At 36.1% G+C, this 21,838-nt stretch overlaps 2 protein-coding genes across 9 annotated transcripts in view; one reads left to right on the top strand and one right to left on the bottom strand.

The window, feature by feature from the left end:
* The window catches only part of TPR (translocated promoter region, nuclear basket protein), a 67,305-nt gene extending 51,335 nt beyond the window's left edge, over positions 1-15,970 (bottom strand). For 2 of the 4 annotated variants that reach the window (XM_031025494.2, XM_006730920.3), the window contains exons 1-15: positions 15,602-15,970; positions 14,175-14,279; positions 11,647-11,720; positions 10,051-10,147; positions 8,799-8,902; positions 8,291-8,455; positions 7,101-7,193; positions 6,613-6,693; positions 6,446-6,533; positions 5,543-5,683; positions 5,033-5,124; positions 4,577-4,774; positions 2,125-2,232; positions 1,203-1,429; positions 408-571 (exon numbers count right to left, since the gene is read on the bottom strand). In XM_031025494.2, coding sequence (XP_030881354.2) covers positions 408-571; positions 1,203-1,429; positions 2,125-2,232; positions 4,577-4,774; positions 5,033-5,124; positions 5,543-5,683; positions 6,446-6,533; positions 6,613-6,693; positions 7,101-7,193; positions 8,291-8,455; positions 8,799-8,902; positions 10,051-10,147; positions 11,647-11,720; positions 14,175-14,279; positions 15,602-15,752 — 1,888 coding nt within the window. In that variant the 5' untranslated portion in view covers positions 15,753-15,970. The remainder of the gene's footprint in view (positions 1-407; positions 572-1,202; positions 1,430-2,124; positions 2,233-4,576; positions 4,775-5,032; positions 5,125-5,542; positions 5,684-6,445; positions 6,534-6,612; positions 6,694-7,100; positions 7,194-8,290; positions 8,456-8,798; positions 8,903-10,050; positions 10,148-11,646; positions 11,721-14,174; positions 14,280-15,601) is intronic. The other 2 variants (XM_081824703.1, XM_081824704.1) reach the window with 1 other exon arrangement.
* A 471-nt stretch (positions 15,971-16,441) lies between these two features.
* ODR4 (odr-4 GPCR localization factor homolog) overlaps positions 16,442-21,838 on the top strand; it is a 35,486-nt gene continuing 30,089 nt past the window's right edge. For 2 of the 5 annotated variants that reach the window (XM_081824707.1, XM_081824705.1), the window contains exons 1-2: positions 18,204-18,319; positions 19,159-19,279. In XM_081824707.1, coding sequence (XP_081680833.1) covers positions 19,181-19,279 — 99 coding nt within the window. In that variant the 5' untranslated portion in view covers positions 18,204-18,319; positions 19,159-19,180. Of the gene's footprint in view, positions 16,688-18,203; positions 18,320-19,156; positions 19,280-21,838 lie in introns of those variants that run through there. The other 3 variants (XM_081824706.1, XM_081824708.1, XM_081824709.1) reach the window with 3 other exon arrangements.

The following is a 21,838-nucleotide window of genomic DNA, read 5'->3' as shown; positions in this document are numbered from 1 at the left end:
AGTGATACTGTGATAACTCTGTATGGTGACAGAGGGCAACCAGACTTATCGTGGGAGTCATTTCATATTGTATGGAAATGTCAAACCGTCATGAGGCACACCTGAAACTAATAGCATATTGCATGTCAATTATACTTAAAAATACATAAACACAGTAATTCATGGACTCGAAAATACACATTTTTCAACAATGGCCAGCATTTCTTCTTTCTTAGTCATTCCTAAATAACTATATGTTTTAGACTTGGTGATGTTATGATCATTCATATATGGTAGTTAAATCTGTAGTTACCATTCAGTGGAGTGGACAGTGCTTATGATGTTGCAAAATCTACTCTATAATATACATTTAAAAAATATTTCCCAAAATTACTTAAAATTTTTTAGGATAAAATATAAAAACCTACCTTGTAAAGGAATGGCAACTCCTGTTGTTTGTGACAACAAAATGCGGTACATGTCACGCTGACGAACTATGGAATCAACAAGCTGCATTTGATGTTGTCGTGACTCACGGAGTTGTTCTAATTCAGTGAGGGCATTCTCAAGTTTTAGCTGAAGCTCAGCAATTCTGCAGAAAAAGAAATCAGTCTATTGCACATGACTGAGATTGAGAGGTAGTTATAATTTCAAACTATAAACTAATAAACATTTTACCATCTATCATATTAAGCATATTTTTGTCTCTCTTATCCTTTCTTTCATTCTGCTGGCATTTTAAGAACCACTTTTAAAATCTTCACCATACAGGACTCAGGTACTTACCAAAGTCATCTGAAAAATCTATTTGCAAAAATCAAACCAGTTCCACTCAGTCCAAACCCCAGTCTTACTTTTATAGCCATTGCTCTTTCTCTAGCACCAAACACTTTTTTGGAAAAATTTCGTTACTCTGCTTGAATAATTCTACATTATCTTCTCCCCAAAGTCTGGTCTGTTCCCTTAAACCCAGGCTAGGTCCTCATCTCTACACTCCCAATGATAGGCTTCTATCCATTACAGCACTAATCACATGAACTAAAATTATCTACTTATCTATTTTATTCTTATGATCAATCTCATTCATAAATTGAGATCCCAGAGAGTAAAAATTTTTTTTTGTATTGTCGCTCAATTTTTTTTAAGTATACAGCACGATTAGGGACACATAAGAAATTTTCAATAAACATTTGCTAAGCAAACCAAGGTAGTCAATTGCTTACTTGGATGAAGTTGTTTCTTGTTCCTCTCTTTCTCTGGTTTCCCCAAGTTCTCTAAGGGCCACTAAGAGACGTTGATTTTGCTGCTGAAGTTCTTCAATATTTCTATAAGATACTAGATGCTGTGATATTACTTCAGATGAACTACTTATATCAGCAGAGCTTACTTCCTCATCACGAATTACATGATTACCCCTTGCTTCTTCAAGTTCCATTAAAAGCACTCTAATCTAAAAACAAAGTTTTAGTTTGTTACCAAATAGTATTGACTTTGACTCTGGAAATGTTTAGAATAGAAATCTGCAAAATTTTTCATAAAGTATTACTTTATGAACACCATCAGTGAGTATTAAATTATTTTAAAAATATTAAGATTATTGTTCTAGATACTAACACCTAAAAAAATTTTAATGGGAAAAATTATTTTTCATTTCTATATTATCTTATTTATCCTTGAATTATTCCATTTATTACAACCAGTAGTTACAATCTGAAAATTTATCAAACACTTAAAAAAAAAAAAAAGGAAGGGCTACGAAAAAGCAAAAAACAATGACTAGGCTACAATTCTGCTAGAGTCGTATTCCTAACCGATGAGAATTTCATATGCAGTAGTTCTTTTTTTTTTTTTTTTAAGATTTTATTTATTTATTTGACAAAGAGAGAGAGACACAGCAAGAGAGGGAACACAAGCAGGGGGAGTGCGAGAGGGAGAAGCAGGCTTCCCGCGGAGCAGGGAGCCCGATGCGGGGCTCGATCCCAGGACCTGGAATCATGACCTGAGCCAAAGGCAGACGCTTAACGACTGAGCCACCCAGGCGCCCCCATATGCAGTAGTTCTATCTTAGATACCTGCAAACAGATTTAAACATTATTGGGCAGTCTGTTTAGAAAAAAAATAGGAAAAGAAACAAAAAATTCTAACCTGTTGTGAAAGATCTTTTATTTGTATTTCCATCCTTTGATTGTCTCTTTCAAGCACAGATGAATGTTTGTTAGCTTTATCAGTGTCCTCCTGCAATCGCTGAATCTCCTTTAAAATGTAAATTAAAGTGAAAATTCTGCATGCCCTTCTAAGATCTATACAAATGAAGCAGTTATATGAATAACAAAAATATACAGTGCTCAAATACCAGTCAACTGATAAACTAAAAACATTCTATTTATGATATAGTAGTTATTAAAGAGTAATTCTCTACAAACATGAACACATATATTTCTTAATATCTCAAGTACTGCTCATCATGTTTATCACTATGTGCAAACAGTGGAGAATCTGCCACTTCCCTCCCAATTAACTGTAAACTACAATCTTACAGCCATACCAAATTAATACTGTGTATCAAATGATGTCACAGACATACTCTCAAAAGCTGTGTTAAGAGGAAAATAGAGGACTATATACAATGCCAATCATTTCTACACTACTTAAAGAGAAATAAAGATCAAACGAAGTAAAGAATGTTGAATAAGATGTGTAAGACTTGCTTGTATAAAAAGGGCATCAGGAATTACTTCTAAAGCAGCAGCCAATGGTACGAGGCTGTTAAAAAGACACATTATATGCAGTGCTTTGTTACTAAGTTCTGCATCCTAGTATCACTAAGGATTTAGGGGCACAGTTTTAAGAAGCCTGATAAAAAGCACAAAATATGTTTGAAATCTTATGTTTTATTTCAAATTCATACAAATTTTACTTCTTAATGAGCTGCTTTTACATTATAATGTCTTAAATACCATCCAAGTGAAACATGGCTCATATTTATGCTGGTGTTTCAAGTGCCTGAGTATATTGCCCTAAAGGTATGTATACGCTAATTTCAGTAGAAACAAGTATGTGACACAATGAAGGAGGCAAATATATTCATGAGAGATGGCAATTATACAAATCTGCTGAGTTCAAAATGGGATTCACTAAACTGCTAAGGAAGAAATAACTTGGTTATAAGACTCTTAAGTATCTAACAAATGAACATCAAAGAACCTAGACTGGAGGACACATGATGTATGTTATGGACAGAAGATTCTGTTATAAAGAAGATACAGAAATTATCTTTAAATTCTTTGCTAGTTTTGAAAAAAGTATGTAAGGGATTTTTATTATTATACCCTACATTAGTGAAAAAGGAACAAACAGGTTTTTTCCAGAATGAACATATGCTATTATTTGAGCCTGAAAGCCCTTGTACCTCACTATTCTCTTCAGACAATAAGCTCCAGGAAGAACACTCTCAACACTGAGAAACTTGAGAAGATCTAATTATACTCAAGGGACTTCTTTTCAAACCACGGGGGGTGGGAGGGGTGCGGATATTAAAAAGCCGACAGTCTGTTAGATGTCATATGACTCAGGAGAAAAAGACTGTTAAATATACCCAGATTTAAACTGACATCTAAATTGTAATACCAACAGCAACAAAATTTTAAGTTTGAATTAAGGATACAACTTATTTATACTATTTTTTCCCAGGGAAAAAAAATTTATCAGTTTAGGACAGCAGATACAAAAGGTTAGTGAATTTCCTCAATAAAATTTGTTTAATAAATCTTGAGTTCTTCTCAGTATTAAGCTGTACCCTAAAAGCAAAATTATGTCAATATATTCTTTTTTAATTATTATCTAGTAAAAAGGAATCTTAAAAGGTATTTATGAATTTCCTTGGTACTTCAAATTTACAAAGGAAGAGTAACAAAACAATGTATACAAAAGTTTGCCAAGTTGTAAAATGTTATAAAAAAGGAGTTCTTCCCTATGGTCAAACATTACCACTTCTAGACAGAGTATCAGAACTGTCTGACAAAGAATGACTATGACAAATTTACAAGAGTTCTATTACAAAGACAGATTATTATTTTAATTTCAAGAGTAGCCCAAGGAGATTTGGCTATTAATCATCCACTACAGATTCCTACAGAAAACATCTCTAATGTCTTAAAAAAAAATAGAAGAGGCTCCCATAATTTTAGCTGAATAAGAACATGTCATGATTATAGGAGTTTAATAATGTAGAATTACCCTATCACTGAAAAGCATAATTAGCTTTTTCTGACTCAAATACTTTATTTTTTTAAGAGACAGAGAAGAGAGAGAGACAGAGAGGGTGAGAGAGAGAGGGAGAGCAAGCATGCACAAGCAGGGGGAGGGAAAGAGGGAGAAAGAGAATCTTAAGCAGGCTCCACACCAGATGGAGCCCGATGCAGGACTCGATCTCGCAACTCTGAGACCATGACCTCAGATAAAATCAAGAGTTTGGACGCTTAACTAACTGAGCCACCCAGGCGCCCCATTAAATACCTTAATTCTAAGAAAGAATTACCTCTTAAATCATTTCTCATATATATTTTTCCCACAGTTAAAATTTAAGAATGGAACCAACCTTCATAGCTTGTTCAAGCTTCACAGATAAACTTGCCACAGCTTTCTGTGCACGTTCATACTCCTCACGCTGGCGTTTCAAAATTGGTGCTTTGGCTTCAACTTCTTTCACTATTTCATCTAGATACTTATTAATTCTTTTATTCTCTAGTTTCTCCAAAAGCAATTGATCCTGAGTTTCCACATAAGCATTATACAGCTGAAAGGAGAAAAAGGGTTGTTTCAAATCTAAGCATAATAACAGAAGAATATAATCAATCTAGCTTCATAATAAATATGCATTAGCACTTACATAAAATGGAAATGTTTCCTACATGTTGCAAGAATCAGGAACCAAGAAAGCTTTTCTTAGAATGATCCATTACGTATTAGATGATTTTAAGAATAATTTTCCTGAGCATTAAATTTCAGCAAATTTCCTTTTGAAGGAGAAAGTAAGATTTAATACCATTCTTACCTCAGTTAATTTCATGCCGGGTTTCACTATCTTAGCTACAGCTGCTGCAGTAGGAGACATAGCTGCAAGCTCTTCTTCAGATAATATGGCTCCTGTGCCAACACACAGAAATCTAGTGTATTTCTGTAATATTTCACACTAAAGGCAGCAATTATTTTTTCCAAGACGAGTAAATGTGACACCTACTAAATATTATATATAAATTCCTATGCAGATTTTAAAATATGACATCAAATTGTCACATAACATAATCCAATTCTAAAAACCATGCAGTAAGAATAGTTAAAAATGTTCTGGAAACTGACACACAATTATGTGTGATCAAATGGTACTTATATTTGACAATATAATAAAGATATGAATAGGTATTAATTTTATACTAAAAAAACTTGATGGAGTTTCCTACATCACAACAAGATAGACAAATACTATTAGTGGAAATTAGTGAGAACTATACAGGAAGTCCTAATATTTCATTCAAGTCATTAATAAGCATCTATTAATCCATACCTTTACGTTTTGTGGCAGAAAGCAGGTCATTTGCATTCTCTAATTCCTTCTCCAGTTTTCCTATTTTCTCAAGCATTTCTTTTTCCATTTGATCTTTAGATTCCTCCACTTCTAAAAGATGATCTTGTATTGCTTTATTGGCTAAAAACATTTTTAAAGACAGAATATCCAAACATACAATTAAAATCTTGGAGTTTATAAAATGTAACAGCACAGTCATTATTTTTCCCTTCAGCAGACATTAAATTCTAGACAGGCTATGGTTGCCAGTTATCCTCTGAAAGCTCTTGCTCTACTTTTAATTCCTGAATGTCCTGGCCTGCTGAATCTACTTCTCCTTTTGATGTCTCATCCGTGGGGAAAATAAGGGAACTCAAAGTAAAAAAGTGGCTCTGAGTATCTCCTTGGTTTTATTCTGATCTTTAGTCTAGAACACAGAAAATAACTAGAAAAGATCATATAAACAACTTATATTACACTAGCAAAAAAAACCCAAAAACCAAAACCAAAAACTTGCATTTAAAAAGAATACATGGAAATCAGACTTTAAAATATACAGTTTTTAACCTAAAAAGTGAGGCTTATTTATGGATTAAGAGAATACCCAAACTATAAACCCTTGTGTACTTATCAAAGAAAAATTTCCTGTTAGAAACCAGACTGTATATACTATTTAAGATGAAAAAAATCAGAAAAACAGTAGCTTTCTGTATTTTCAAATATCTTATCTGTTGAAAATATAATTCAGAGTTTCTTATTCCAAGATTCTTTCTTCTATACCAAATTTTGTCTCTAATAAGATTAATCTAACTTCTAAATCCAATAATCTACACAAAGGTAAAAAAAAAAAAATACCTTTTATCTAAAAAACAAAATAATCTTCCCATAATTAAAAAATCTTACCTTCTCCAGCTTCTTTCAAAAGTTTGTGTAGTTCATCCACTGCTCGGGTCAGTTCACTGCTCTTTGCCTCTGAGTCATCAGCAGCACTCTAAAATTTAATCTTAAAAAGTTACTGGACACCCAAAAATGCAACATTAGGACACTAAAATGTGTGGTTGGGCATTTACCTTGTATAGATTAGAGAGCTTTATGTGAGCATTTAATTCATTGTGGAATTTCTCTTCCATACTGGCCTGCTGTTCCTTGGCCTACAAAAAAGACCCAATTATAGCAGTCTCGTTTGAACTGAATTTAGAATGCTTATCGAACGTTAAGATAAAAAAAAACAATTTGTAAAGAGATAAAAATTAACATCAGTTTCAGGATAAAGATGAATTACCTTAAAGTTAAAATACTGCTGATATTTTTATCTTAAACTGTAATACTTCAATGATATTAAAATTAACCATACTCATTTTCAGACAGTACTTTGGATATAGCATGTGATTGCCATTTTTGAATCTAGCTATTTCAGCTTAGCTACAGCGTATGAGAGTGTTCTGGCCATTTTATGGTCTCAGAAACAGTTTAAAACATGAAATCATGTAAAAAATAATAGCCTCATAAGTGCTTTAATATTTTTGGAAAAGAGAAATTTTAAAGTGGTCATCTCCACCTCTTTCAGTTTGGTCAACAGCTCTTCTACATGTTTTTGAAGATTTTCATTTGATGTTTTCAAGCCATTCATCTGTTCTTCCATTCTAGAAACCTAGAAATAGAAAAGTTGGGTGGAGAGAGGAGGTTGTATTAACTAACATTAATTTGATATGAAGTTTAGCTGCCAAATGAAAGCAAAATAATGCCCTACACCCAAAAAAGGGTTTCACATAAAACATGTATATTTAAGGGACGCCTGGGTGGCTCAGTCGTTGAGCGTCTGCCTTTGGCTCGGGTCATGATCCCGGGGCCCGGGGATTGAGCCCCGCATTGGGATCCCTGCTCGGCGGGAAGCCTGCTTCTCCTTCTCCCACTTCCCCTGCTTGTGTTCCCTCTCTTGCTGTGTCTCTCTCTGTCAAATAAATAAATAAAATCTTTAAAAAAACAACAACAAAAAAACATGTATATTTAAGAAAATGAAAAATAATAGCTTACGGAACAACACATTTGGATTTAGCTCACAAAATTTACCACCACTTTTAAATATAACTTAAAGATACATCAAAAGAGAGTATATAGTATCAAAATTCATCAAAGAATATCTTAAAGTATTTATTTAAATGCAATTGGTTCATTTCCTAGGTCAAATGTTTATGAATTATGTCTTCCACGTTTCTTTTTTTTTTTTTTAAGATTTTATTTATTTGCGAGAGAGAGAATGAGAGACAGAGAGCATGAGAGGGAGGAGGGTCAGAGGGAGAAGCAGACTCCCTGCTGAGCAGGGAGCCTGATGTGGGACTTGATCCCGGGATTCCAGGATCATGACCTGAGCCGAAGGCAGTCGCTTAACCAACTGAGCCACCCAGGCGCCCCATCCACGTTTCTAATATTATAATATTTACTTCGGTACACCCTGGAGTACATTTTTTTTTTTTAAGATTTTTATTTACTTATTTGAGAGAGAGAGAGAGAGCACGAGCTGGGGGAAGGGCAGAGGGAGAGAGAGAGGGACAAGCAGACTTCCCTCTGAGCAGCGCCGAGCCTGACTTGAGGCTCGATCCCAGGACCTCGAGATCATGACCTGAGCCGAACTCAGATGCTTAACTGACTGAGCCACCCAGGCACCCCTCACCATGGAATACATTTGTAATAAGCTGGTACACAAATACAAGTTTTAACCAAAATGAAAATAAAATTTTACTAACTTACCTCCTCTTTTTTGTTTTCAAGATTACATTTAAGCTCTAGAATCTCATTTCCTTTTTCTCTGCCAAGAGCCAGAAGTTCATCAGTTTTAGTTTTTAACTCTGTATTCAGCCATGTATTCTGATTATGTAACAACTCCTTTTCTTGCTCCAAGCGTTTTTCTCGATACTAAAGATATCCAAGAAAATAACATTTACAGTTAAAGACAATATACGGCAGTTAAAAGATTTTGCCTGTAGCTAAAGAACACAAGCAGAATCTTAACAAAAGAAGTATTTGCATGCATTCTTAACAGAAAAAGATGGTCAGATAAGAATTATAAGAAACTTAAATATCACGTAAACAAATAGTTCAATTAAAATTGTCTTAATGTTTAATTCTTTTCCTGACATTAAACAAAAACAAAAACACAGCTTTTAATCACATTACTGATCACTTGCTTATACTTAAAATTTAAGTACGTTTTAAGCAAAAATTGTATTTTGTGCATTAGAAATTATTTGTTACTTGCTTTAACAGAAACGTCAGAAGCTTGAAGTTCATCCAGTTTTAACTGCAGATCACCCTTTGTGGCATTGCTTTCTTTAAGTTTTTCATTTAGACGTTTAAAATCCTCTAGAAAGGTCAGAAGAGAATTTAAAAATAATGACTAGTTAATGCTCAGAGGAACCAAACATCGAAGATGCATCTCTAGAAATACAAGCATCTAATGCAAGATTCGTAGTTCTCAACCCCTTAATTTGTTTTTGTCATACTTAGTTACAAATTTAATTTTCACAAATGATAAGCCAAATTTGTGCACCCAACCCAACATGTAAATTATACTGGTTATTTTATTTTTAAATGCAGTATCTTAAGCTAAATATACAAATTCACATTAATTTTCCTGATATACACCTATAGATCTATTAAAATTTCATAAATAGCCATTTGTTAAGTTAAAAAGCAGTAATACATATAAAAATCTACTCAAAACAGCCAGAATAATACATGCTTAATTTTTAGATTCCTTACACCAAAGTTCTTATTAAAAAAATTCTTTTAATTTTATCTATCACTAGCTGATCAACATCACCAATAAATACTCTGAAGTAACTTAACTGAGACTGGAGAAGTATAGTTACCTAATTGAATATTATTGTAAAGCAACATACACAGTTGAAAATTCTATTAATAAAAATAAAAATCTTAAAAAATTTTATAAAAGGAACCAAAGGGAAACTGATACCATTACACTGCTTAAGAGTCAGGTTCACCTTAATATATCAACTACATCATATACTATATACTATGTATCTATCTTACTTATATTACTTAGCTTATATTCCTGCCTAACTCCTTCAGTCCATATTTTTAAATATAAGGTTTCCTTTCAGGTTCCTATACATATTGAATGTTTATGGGCAGGTTATACACCAGCAAGTATGTCTGTGTTAGGAGTCCAGCCTCTACAACTGAATGAACACTTAAACTGCTTCCAATTTGATATTATAGAGAACACTGAAGTATCTTAGCATGTAAACCTTGGTCCAAATTACAACTGCTTAGATGTTTTTCATTTGTGTATACTTGTCCAGACACTTCTTTAAAACCTTGATAATAATCTAAAGATAAATGAGTGGGAGAAACAGCAGGCTATTACACTGAACTATATTCTGAGCTATGACAAACACCAGCAACAGAAATGGACTGAGGATTAATTCCTAGCACTATTAGAAGAGAGAGGAGAGAGTGGAGTTAGAGGTTAAAGTATTTCTTCATACCTGTTAAATATTCAAGTTCCTGAGATAGTCTCTCATTGGTTCTAACTAAGTCTCTTTTCTCAGCTTCTAATTCTTCTTTCGTCCTTGTAAACTGGCTCTATCATATAAAGGAGAAGCAAAATATGTTTAAACTAAAAAACTGTGTTCAAGTTCCAACTCAGAAATTCCACTTTAACATTAGCTGTAGTTTAAGAATGGTTGGTTTTCTTTCTCTTATAACTTAATACATCAGAAAGTTTAAAAATTACCTGTAATCTCAACACTATTTATATTTTACATTTTTAAAAATTATTTTTCATAGGCTTATGAAAAAATTTCCCACGTCACTATCACTTGGAAGTGCCCTTGTTACTTAAACATGCCTTTGTAGAAAAGACATTTAATTTACTTCTAATTTTTTGCTGCCATAAAATGCAATTTTATGGGTATCACTGCATTTACAGGTTGGTTCAAATTATTTTTCAAGAAAGAGCCCTAGAAATGGAATTATTTAAAACCTTTAATATATTTTCTCAAACTGCTTTGCAGCAAGACAATGGCAATCAATATGTTTTGATTCATAAGTGCCAATTTCAAGCCAATCATGTCAGAACTGAAGATCATTCTTAAGGAGAAAGAAATCAATGTTAACATGGGGAGATCAAAAATAATTACCTTATTGTTTTATCTACATTTTTCTGATCACAAGTGAAGTAGAGCAACATTTCATATTGCCACTGACCATTTGTGCAGCTTCCTGTTTTTTTTAATTCCTTTGCCCATTTCCCCCTTGAATGATTTTTCTTAAAGTATGAAAGTATTCCTATATTAAGGATCCAAATAGTCATATTTTAATTGAAAAAATACTTATTAGTGCTTTATTTGTGTTTTAGTTCTTTTTATGCAGAGAATTTTAAATTTCTATTGGATTACGTCTACCACTTTCCCATTATAAGTACCTTTTATACACCAAGTACCTTTTAAACTCAAATCAAACACGTTTTTTTGTTCTGTTTTTCTAAGCACAAGTTTTTAAAAAGCAATGGCAAGAGTCTGAAGTTCTATCCAGTTAGAGAATCACTGACTATGACCACTTTATTAAACCAATGGGTAAACATTCCTGTGATCATATTCAATCTCTTACTCTTATCACTACGCTAAGGAAATGATTTCTGATATGGATTCACCCATATCCCCAACTGTAGCACAATAGTTGAAATAATGCCTGAGTAACAGTAAGTATTAAATACAGAATTTCTAAAAGGAAAGAAGGATGATAGGTAGGTAAGTGGGTGAGTGGGGGACAAATAAATGGATCTATGAATATTTCTCCTACTTACAGTTCTATGGCACTTTACTTTTTTTTAAAAAATTACAACCTTAAGAACTATGGCATTATAAGCAAGTTTCCTTTTATATTAAGTATCAATATATTCTGATGAGTAAAAGAATCAATAAAACATATAAAGGTCCAATTAAGGAATTTACATATATGCATTTCTTTCAGTAGTTTCTCCTAATAGAACATGTTTCACCTTCCCATTAAGTAACACAAAATAGAATACTTCCTCAAGTATCATGTTTATAGTTAGCTTTATTCACAGGAATAACTTGTACCTGAATGGCAATATTGCGATCCTGAGCAACTTCAAGTTCTTTATTTTTCTCAGTTAGCGCCTTCAGTTGATTGTCTGGATAAAAGGAATTTTATGAACATACACACATAAACTTAAAAACTGCAATGACAGTTTTCATCCATCTGCCACCCATAAATACGCTTTAAAATGAAGAAACTGAGTCTCAGAAAGGCTGACTTATAGAACATAGTATTCCAAATCCATGAATACCCCAAATTTACTCTACTTCTAAACCAAACTTTTTTTCTTCTTTTTTTTTAAAGATTTTATTTTGAGAGAGAGCAAGTACGCGCGCAGACGCAGGTGGAGCAGCAGAGGGCGAGGGAGAAGCAGGCTCCCTGCTGAGCTGGGAGACCAATGCAGGCTTTGATCCCAGGACCCTGGGATCATGACCTGAGCTGAAGGCATACGCTTAACTGACTGAGCCACCCAGGCGCCCCCCTCCTCCTTTTTTCAAGTAGGCATCACGCCCAGTGTGGAGCCCAACACGGGGATAGAACTCAAGACCCTGAGATCAAGACCTGAGCTGAAACCAAGAGTCGGACACCCAACCGACTGAGCCACCCAAGTGCCCCAAGACCAAATTTTTAAATATGCTATCCTGTCTCCAAAATCTTATTTGTGATCATTCTAACCAACATTTATAGGAAAAAGCATACACAATTGTCACTTTAATCATTTTTCAATGACTCTTCTAAGTCAATCATAACAATGAATTATATTTACAAATCAGAAAATTTGAGTTAAAAGAAACAAGATCAAGAAAATAAGTAACATTTAAACTATATAACATGTATACAGAGTAAATAACAACAATGGATAATTATGATTCAGCTTGTTCATCACTCTAAAAAGAGCCTTCAACATGGAGGAAACAAAATTATGCTTGAAACTGAATTATCAATCCCAACAATCTCCACTTATAATGGTCTAACTCCTTGTATAGTTTCTTCTCTAAAAGCATGCAGATAACTAGGAAGAATATACTTTCTGAAACTTTCTTCCACTAAAACACATCTATATTATGTGCTAGCAATTTAATAAATAAATACATTATTACTACTTCCAATCTTTAGTTCTATTTAAACAATTGGCTTATTATAGGGGAAAACCCTGTTAAATTAGTCTGAATTTTCTATTTTGCATTATATTACTTACTGTTTTCCAAACTTACAGATCTGGAATGATAAACCAAAAAAACACAAACTTAACTGTATATACCCCAGAGAGGCATACTAGATGTGTGTCTAGGTTTATCCTCATCTTCTCCTCCTCCTCTCCCTTCCAGATCATATAAAAGAAGCTATAATCACAGTAATTTTCCTGAAATGCTTTAGCACCTCAGCTCTACAGACCTAGTTACTACACCAAGGAAGAACTATATACAGATGATGAACCAGATCTAGCTACTCGATAAATTTAAATTTTATGCCCTCATTACATGTGTATAAATACCATTGTACATACATGCCACATATTTTAAAAATTAAGTGCTTCAAAATTAGCTAGAAAAAAATTATGACCTAAATAGTTGATAGGCACAGACCTGGTTAAGAAAAAAGGCTTAGGTGTTAACAATTCTCTTACTAGCTTCCTGTGTTCCCAAATTAAAAATCCAGCTATATCTAATAACATATTATGCCCCCATTCTATAAAGATCTTTTCTGACATTTGCTCTCTCCTATTATTAGCATAGCACAGAATACACATCATTTTCCCAAGAAATGCCAGTGCCTTTAACTAAGATCTTGTGTACCTTCTAGAACTTAATGATATATGTAAACTTATTAAAAAGGAAATTATGTGGGGCACCTGAGTAGAACAGTCTATCAAGCATCTGACTCTTGGTTTTAGCTCAGGTCATGATCTCAGGGTCATGAGATCAAGCCCCACGTGGGGGTCCACGCTCAGCACAGAGTCCGCTTAAGATCCTCTCCCCCGCCCTTTGTACTTTCTCTCTAAAAATAAATAAATCTTAAAAAAAAAAAAAAAAAGGAAATTACTCATCTTTCCCAAGAAACAGGTCTTAAAGGGGAAATATCCTGGGATTCATAAATACTTATAAAAAATATAACAGTTAAAATATAATAATGAAACTAATAAGCTTTATTCTTCAACAAATTAAAAATAATTCTCTCTCCTTAATTATGTTTTCAGTTGCATAGTGCTTTATGACTTTTAAAAATGCTTTCGAAAATCTCATTTGATCTGTACAGTTATGTAAGCAGATGGACAGGTGGTTCTAGCCATTTTATATGTTATGATTTACATATGGCAAAAGAGTTTTTAATAGCAGTCAGAATTAGAACCCAGGTCTCCTAGCCATTAATTATGCCTTATGCTCTCAATGAAGTCTACCATCAAGTGAAAACTCAAAATACCACCATCAATGGAAACAATGACAATCAGTATTTTCGTAAACAGTAAGTCAATGTTTCGAGAGCATACAAAAGAGTGCCTAAAGATCTCCATACTACAAGAATAAAATAAGGATGTAAAAATACTTACTGAGCTTCTCTAGGTCAAGCCTCAAGCTCTGGCACTCTCGGGTTTCATTCACAAGTCTCTCCTGACTGTGGGACAGCCTCTTCTCTATCTCAAAGTACTGTTGTTCTTCAGAAGCAGAGAAAAGAATTAAAATCAAACACACATGTATACACACTGTCAATACTACTACTTATTTTTAACAATGTTGATTTTAATATTTAAGACATAGTATTTGAACTGCACTCCAAATAACAGAATTTGAGTAAAGATAATTAGATCACTGAAAAGACTTTAACTTAATTTCCAACTTACAAATGACAAAAGAAAGAAAGACCTACAGGGGGTTTTCCAACTTCTGTCTATTCCACAAGACTGAAATTCTTCAAGGTAGGCAACATGTCTTACTTATCTTAGTACTTTCCCCACACATCAGTAGACATTTTAGTATAAAGCAGACACCATGTACAAAAAAATTAGATTAAAAACTACTTTGTTTTAAAACGTTGTGTTAAAAGACAGTGTATACTGTTCAGCATAGTAACAAGCACACAGAAGACAATCAATATTTATATGTATATTAAAGAACAGACGCGGTGTATCTTCAGAGTTGGGATTCAGAGAATTACTTTTCGACACCAATTCTGCTGGATAATTACATTTTTTGAAGTGATAATGTATTCAGAATTTTCAATCAACTTAGCAAAAACAGCACCGTACCCCCCACGCCCCCAGGTAAACCAGGACAAATAACAGTTTGCATTTCACTAACGGTAATTACTACGGTCTTAATCTTTCTTCACGGATATTCAAGTTACTATTATCCGTAACTTTCTTACTCGAGGGTCTACTGTAAGTACCTATAAACAGGTCTTTAAACTCCAACTTTTAGAAAGAATTCCGATGTATCAAACTTATTTTCGTTCGTTGTGTTTCCAACGCTGTCTTATGCACCTACTCATTTATGTGACCATCTAGTTCGTTACCTGACCAGCGCGAAAGACTAAAAAAGAGAAGTGCACGAAGTAGTCAATTAGACAAAGACCTATGAATCCAGGTGACCAGAAAAGTGAGAGGAAATTACTAGCAAAGCAACATAAAGAGACGGTACTCTAAGCTTAGAGATAGGGGTCGCAGACTCTCGCTAGTCCGGAGTAAATATGCCCAGATCTTCACAATTTCTGTGCGCCGAACATTAAGTGGTCCCTACGCGAGACCACACTAATTACAAAGAAGACGGAACGAAGTGTAAATTCAGTTTAGAACAAACAAAAGAGCTCCATTTCAAACGGTGGGAGCAAGTAAGAGAAGGCCTAGGGGGGTGTAAGGAGCCGGGGAAGCGATGCCACCAGTGAAGTCGTAGGCAGAAAGCGAGCTTGCAAGGGGAGAAGACCAGCCATAGTTACGGAGTCGGGCCCAGAATCAAGGGCGGGAAGAGCGTCGCCACTTACCACTCTCCACCTTAAATTTCTCATGCCGCCCCTTCAGGCCATCGATCTCGGATTGCTGGTCAGCAAGGAACTTTTCGAGTTTGTTCTGGACGGACTTAGGCAGCTTATTCAGCTCCGTGCGCTCCAGGACTTGCTGCAACACCGCCGCCATGTCGATCGGGCCGGAGGTCGCGGGGCCGGCAGCCGGCGGAGCAGAAACCGAGAAGAAAGGCGAAGACCAAGAGGACCCAGAAGCCTGGGCGGCCACCTCGGCCACCTCGCTCCGTGGCTCGCGTGCGCCTGCCCGCCGGAGACTCCCGCGGCGGGACCCTGGGAAATAGAGTCCTGCCTTAGGGCCGGCACCAGACGCGCCACAGCGCTCGCGCCCGAAGTGCGCGCGCAGCCGCCGGAAGCTGGGCACCCTGGGAATCCGAGTTCAGCCGCGGCCCCTGACCCTGTCTGATTTCCGGCTCCCCTGTCCACCCGCCTCAAGCCGCGCGGGCCTGTGGGAAACGTAGTGTTTTCCTCAATCCCTTCCGTGAGCCTGACTGCGCACCGCCCATTCCACTTCCTTTTTTTCTCCCCGCCCCCCGGCTCTCCTCCCCCGGCAGCATAACCGCTGTCCGCGAGATGGCGCCACCGAGTATTCGTCAACTTAGGTCCCACCCTGAAAAGCAAGGCGACCTTACCGTCAAAGCTCCGGGATGCCATGGGTCGTCCTCTTTGGCGGCTTCTAGACACTGAGCCACTAGAGGGCATCGGTCCGGGCAGGGCTGGACGGCAGGCGCCGGGCTACCGCCACGCTCTCAATGGCGCCCGGAAGGGGGCGGGGTGGCGCCCGCAGTCGCTTTGGCTGAGGTACTGCGGTGAAGGACGGGGGGCAGCGTGCGTCATCAGACCGCGCCACCTGACTCCAGAGACCCTCGGTTTGCAGTGGGAAGTGAGGTGTGGGAAGTCCGTGGCTTTCTGATGAATTCATTGGCTGTGAAATTTGGACCCGAGGGGAATCTGGCCCCTGGAGGCTTATACTTGCACCGTAAAGCTCCTTCTCAGGAGGACTGACAGTTCGACAGATTTATCTGTCAGGCGGGCACATTTTGAGTGCAGGTGAGTCAGCCTACGGGTGTAGTACTTCTGTGTGAGGGTTGAGTGTGTGCATTCGGGCTCAGAGAGCCTCCTTCTGAAGGAAGATGGAAAGGGACCGAGTGTAGGAAACATATGGGCAGACACTCCGGTACCACACTGAAGTCCATTTATGACAAAATTTATTTAAGATGGAGTGCTTAATGCCTTTTGTGTGTATGTGGCGGGGTGGGTAACAACGAGCCAACAAGAATTTAAGGAGCCCGTTTCATTTTTCAGGAAGAGGATTTAAAGTAAAGCAGGAGGACTTTGAGTGTAGCCTTTGTTTTTATGTTTTAAGGTAATATTGTAGAAAGTGCTACCATATGTTTATGTTTTTAAGATGGAAAAACTTTTAGAGCAAAAGTTTTAAAACACATTCTTAAAAACCGCTTATCACCTTGCCTCCATAATAGAACTACTTGTTTCCAGATTGTAATTCTTGTGATTTCTATGCTGAATCTGTAGATTATTTCATGTTTAATTATTCTTCCGAAAGAACTTCTTAACTTTTTCATTGAAAATAAAGCATTCCCAATTCATTCCCCCCTCAGTTCCCACAGCAGCAGCCCTTTTGTGAATATTATTAAGGATAAGTTAATTTTGCCCCAAAATATTTTATATAAGCACTTTAATTAAGGTTGGTGGTATGCGTAGTACTGTGCTATGCCCTTGGCTCACTATTAGTGATCTACTGTTTGGAAAATGCAGATATTCTGTACTCGGAATCACAATCCTAAAACTAGATAGATCTTCAGAATTGCCTGATCCAAATTCTTTATTTTATAAACTAGGAAACCAGAATCCAAAGAGATTGAATTGTCTCAAGTTACAGTGCTTGGACAACTTGCATAGCTTATGTTGTCACACAACACTTCAGGATAAATTAAACTGTTTTAGGCAAGATCTATGTTTTTAGTAATGTCCTTTGTAAGGTATGGTTGGCTATATTTTAAAGTTTTGAAGAAGCATTAAAGTAATATGATTACTGGGTGACACCTTGGAAAAAATAAGATTGGGAAGTTACATGTAATTTTGGAGTCACTGTCACTGCTTTTTCTTGGAATAACTGAGAATTATTAAGGCAGAAGGAAAAGGAGTAGAATAGCATGATGAAGGAGAGGAAAGTTTAATACGTTAAGGCACTATTAAAAGTGGAAAGCCTTTAAATTTATAGCAGCATTAATGATTTAGATGGGCAGTTCTAGACTTAGTCTAAAAATAACTCTTGTGCAAACCCAATTTACTTGCACAGTTGTTGGGAAAGAGTTGGGAAGAAATTTAATGCATTTTGAGACAAAACTGAACAGGCTCTTTGAAAAAAACAGCATCCAGTAGGCAATTTCAAACTGGAATCAATTCTTTGGGCTTTACTTTTAGAGTAATGCAAAATCATTGTGATTGGCAATTTACTTTACTGATGGCAGATATACCACCCCAGTTCATCTGCAGTTGCTTTGACTTTGTTGTACTAAATAAGATTGAAGGTTTTTACACAGCTCAAGTGACTGTTATTTCTGTTCAAAGTGCTGCAACTGTCCTTTACAAACTGGAGAGAGAGTAAGAGAGTGCACAGAACAGGAACCACCCTTTGTAAAGGTTTAAATGAGAGACGAGGTATGTTTCCATAGTATGAACATAGCATTTAAGGGCATGGATTCTAGGGCTAGACTGCCTGAGTTTAAATCCCACCTTTGCCATTTACCAGCTTTGTTGCTTGGGCAAGTTACATTTCTTTTCTTCCTTTTGGTTTCTTAATCTATAAAACAAGGGTTATAGTAATAGTACTTACCTCCTGGAGTTTTTGTGAATATTACAGATGTTACCATGTATAAAGTACTTAGAATAATGCCTTATACAAAATCGAAACTATGTAAATGTCCATTATTGCATTGCTACTTATTGAATTCCATAATTCTAATTATACTATGAGTTACTCAAGGGCATAAGTCAAGTATTCTTCATCTTTGTGCCATCCCACTTGGCACAATTTCTAGCACATAGTAATTCTTCATAGTATGCTTATTGAGTAAGTGAATTTGGTTCTCTCTACCTCCTAAGAGCAGCTCAGAAATTGTCCTCTTTCCTGTTTTAGAAATGAGCACAATGAGGTTCAGCAAGAGACTATCAAAGATGATACAACTAAGGAGTAGCAAATTAAATAAAAAATCAGGTGTGTTAGTGTTCTCTCCCCTATCTTAGATGTGGAAGTGGGTTTTTATCTTTTATGTCAGCTCTAGTTGACTGGTAGTCATTTCCAGCAGTACTGTGTTGAGAATTTTGAAGCTAAATTTGAACTTTGCAGGAAAGAATACCCTACTTAACAAGCAGTCTCTGTAAGGCATGGGATAGTATCAGGATGCTACCACTTCTGTCTCTGTACAACCCCATGACAAAAACATGGCAAATTATATTTTTACCTAAAAGTGGTGTATATTTTTTTTCTTGGAATTTAGGAGAGTGAATTAGTTCCTAATAATGGGAAGAACCTACATTGTAGAAGAGACCGTTGGCCAGTATCTTTCAAACATAAATCTTCAAGGAAAGGCTTTTGTCTCTGGTCTTTTAATTGGACAGGTATGTATCTTTTAGTGCATTTATTGATAAAACAAATTAGCTCTTTATTTAAAGTTAAAATGTGCTATTTAACAGTAAGCTCAAGGTTAGGGAATGGAGGAATGGAAATGTAGAAGAACTTAAAATGGTCTTTGAGGAAAAATGTGGAGAAGCAGGACAAACCTAGCCCAGGTTTGCTTAAGTCAGAATGCATTCCCTTTTGACAATGTAAAAGTAACTCCTAATGTAGAAACTCTAAAATTAGAATTTCACTAATCAAATTATACGTATTTTATTGTCTTTCCAAGTGTTTTTTACTCTCTTCTAATCTTTATTAATTCCTGGTTGTCTAATTCTTTGCAAAAGTAGCTTTTGACAACTTTATTACCATTGTTTGTTTTATCTCAGTCTTATGGCAATAGTGGTCATGTCTTTTGTTACATGCTATGGTACTCACTCATCTTACTGAATTTTTTTTTAATGTCGATTCAGTGGAGAGAGGGAAAGGGAATAGGAGAAATTTGCAAATAAGACAAATTTTATTTCCCTTTTGGAGTTAAGCCTTAAAAATCAACACAAAATGGAACAGAGATTTGGGCAGTTACTTTAAAAAGCATAAGCATCAGGGGCACCTGGGTGGCTCAGTTGGTTAAACAACTGCCTTCAGCTCAGGTCATGATCCTGGAGTCCCGGGATCGAGTCCCGCATCGGGCTCCCTGCTCAGCGGGAAGCCTGCTTCTCCCTCTGCTTGTGCTCTCTCTCTCTGACAAATAAGTGAATAACATCTTAAAAAAATTAAAAAAAAAAAAAAGCATAAGCATCTGCTCTTTTATTATAATTGAAGAAAAAATATGTTAATCAGCAGGGAGGACAGGCCAGCAGTAGAAAGCAACAGAAAAAGAAGAGTCAGGGACAAACTGGCTACTCCATCTAAACACTATTTAGGGGAGAGTGCACTGTGGCCCAAGGACTTGATTTTGATACCTAGAAGCAAAAAGAGTTTTATTGTGACAATTTTCTTTCTGAATATTTTATCATAATGCCTTAGAACCTTCAAATTGCATAATTAACTTTTCTTGTTCCAATTCTATCCAGATTTTGAAGCTACTTCCTCCTGTAATTTGAGCCCCATGTTATCTACTTACAAAGAATGTACTGTCAAGAAGAGTCATGTGTTCACACTCCTTCATAGTATTCTTGTTTTCAGCATCATTCTGAATGAGCTTAGTTAATGTCAGTCTAGCCCTGAGAGACCAGATCATTCTCAGCGTTTTTACAAATCTGATTTCTTAACTTGTAAGACAGAGAGTAGACTCTGTACTATTCACCCAGCTAACACTACCCTATGAGGCCTCTCCTTAGACAGCCCAACTACCCTTCTTGGTAATAATCTGAACTACTTTTTTTTTTTTAAAGATTTTTTTTATTTATTTGAGACAGAGACAGACAGAGCACAAGCAGCAGAGGGAGAGGGAGAAGCAGACTCCCCGCTGAGGAGGTAGCCCAATGCGGGGCTTGATCCCAGGACCCCCGACATCATGACCTGAGCCGAAGGCAGCTGCCCAACTGACTGAGCCACTTGGGCTCAGCCCTGAATACTTTTTGATTGAGGTTATTTGCATCCAATATTGGGCTCTTTTTGTTAGGAACTTTTTATTTAAGGTTTTCTACTTCCCTGTATTTAAGAAAGTTTAAGGGAATAAGAGTCTCAGAGAAAGGTATCCTCAGTAGAAATAAAAGGTCAGGGAGAAATAACCCTCTTCCAAACTTGCCTTACTCACATAGGCTGTTTCTAGAGCTTGGCAAAACCACCATCTTACAAATAAGTCTCCCACAGTTTAGGATTTTCCTTCCAGTCTTTCCTTATGCTATCTTTTCATCCTTTCCAGTAATTTTCTTTTTCTTTATTCCAGGGCTTATCACTTTTTTCTTCTTTCCCTCAAGCTTGCCTGTTTCCTATTCTCTGGGTCAGTTTCTTTTTCTTTTTAAAGTCATGCTTTCTTAATCAGCACCTGCCTTTTCCTTTGTGCATTTGAATGTAACTTTCGGGAAATAACTTTTGTAGAAATAATTTCTCTTCCTTTATTTTCTATTCCAGGATGACACTCCTAATGGCAATATCAGGTCATGTATAAGAATGACACCATGCTAACTGGTTTTATCTGCCTTATTTTTACTTTTTCTTTACAGCAAACTTTCACTGTAGTGAGACTGAGCTATTAAAACTTCCCTGAATTTAGGGTGCCTGGGTGGCTCAGTTGGTTAAGCGACTGCCTTCAGCTCAGGTCATGATCCTGGAGTCCCAGGATCGAGTCCCGCATCAGGCTCCCTGCTCAGCGGGGAGTCTGCTTCTCCCTCTGATCCTCTTCCCTCTCATGCTCTCTGTCTCTCATTCTTTCTCTCTCAAATAAATAAATAAAATTAAAAAAAAAAAAAAGAAAAGAAAATCCTTTAAAAAAAAAAAAAAAAACTTCCCTGAATTTATCTTCAGATATCCCACCTTTGTTTACCATTTAAGTGCTATTAAAACTCAGGAATATAAATCTGATACGGCTTCAATTATGTATCCCACATCCCCTT

Source organism: Leptonychotes weddellii, chromosome 6 (assembly GCF_054177405.1).
Source record: "Leptonychotes weddellii isolate Sample4059 chromosome 6, ASM5417740v2, whole genome shotgun sequence".
NCBI classification, from domain to species: Eukaryota; Metazoa; Chordata; class Mammalia; order Carnivora; family Phocidae; genus Leptonychotes; species Leptonychotes weddellii.
Note: the sequence above shows the minus strand (reverse complement) of the source record. Positions and strands in the feature narration are given on the sequence as shown.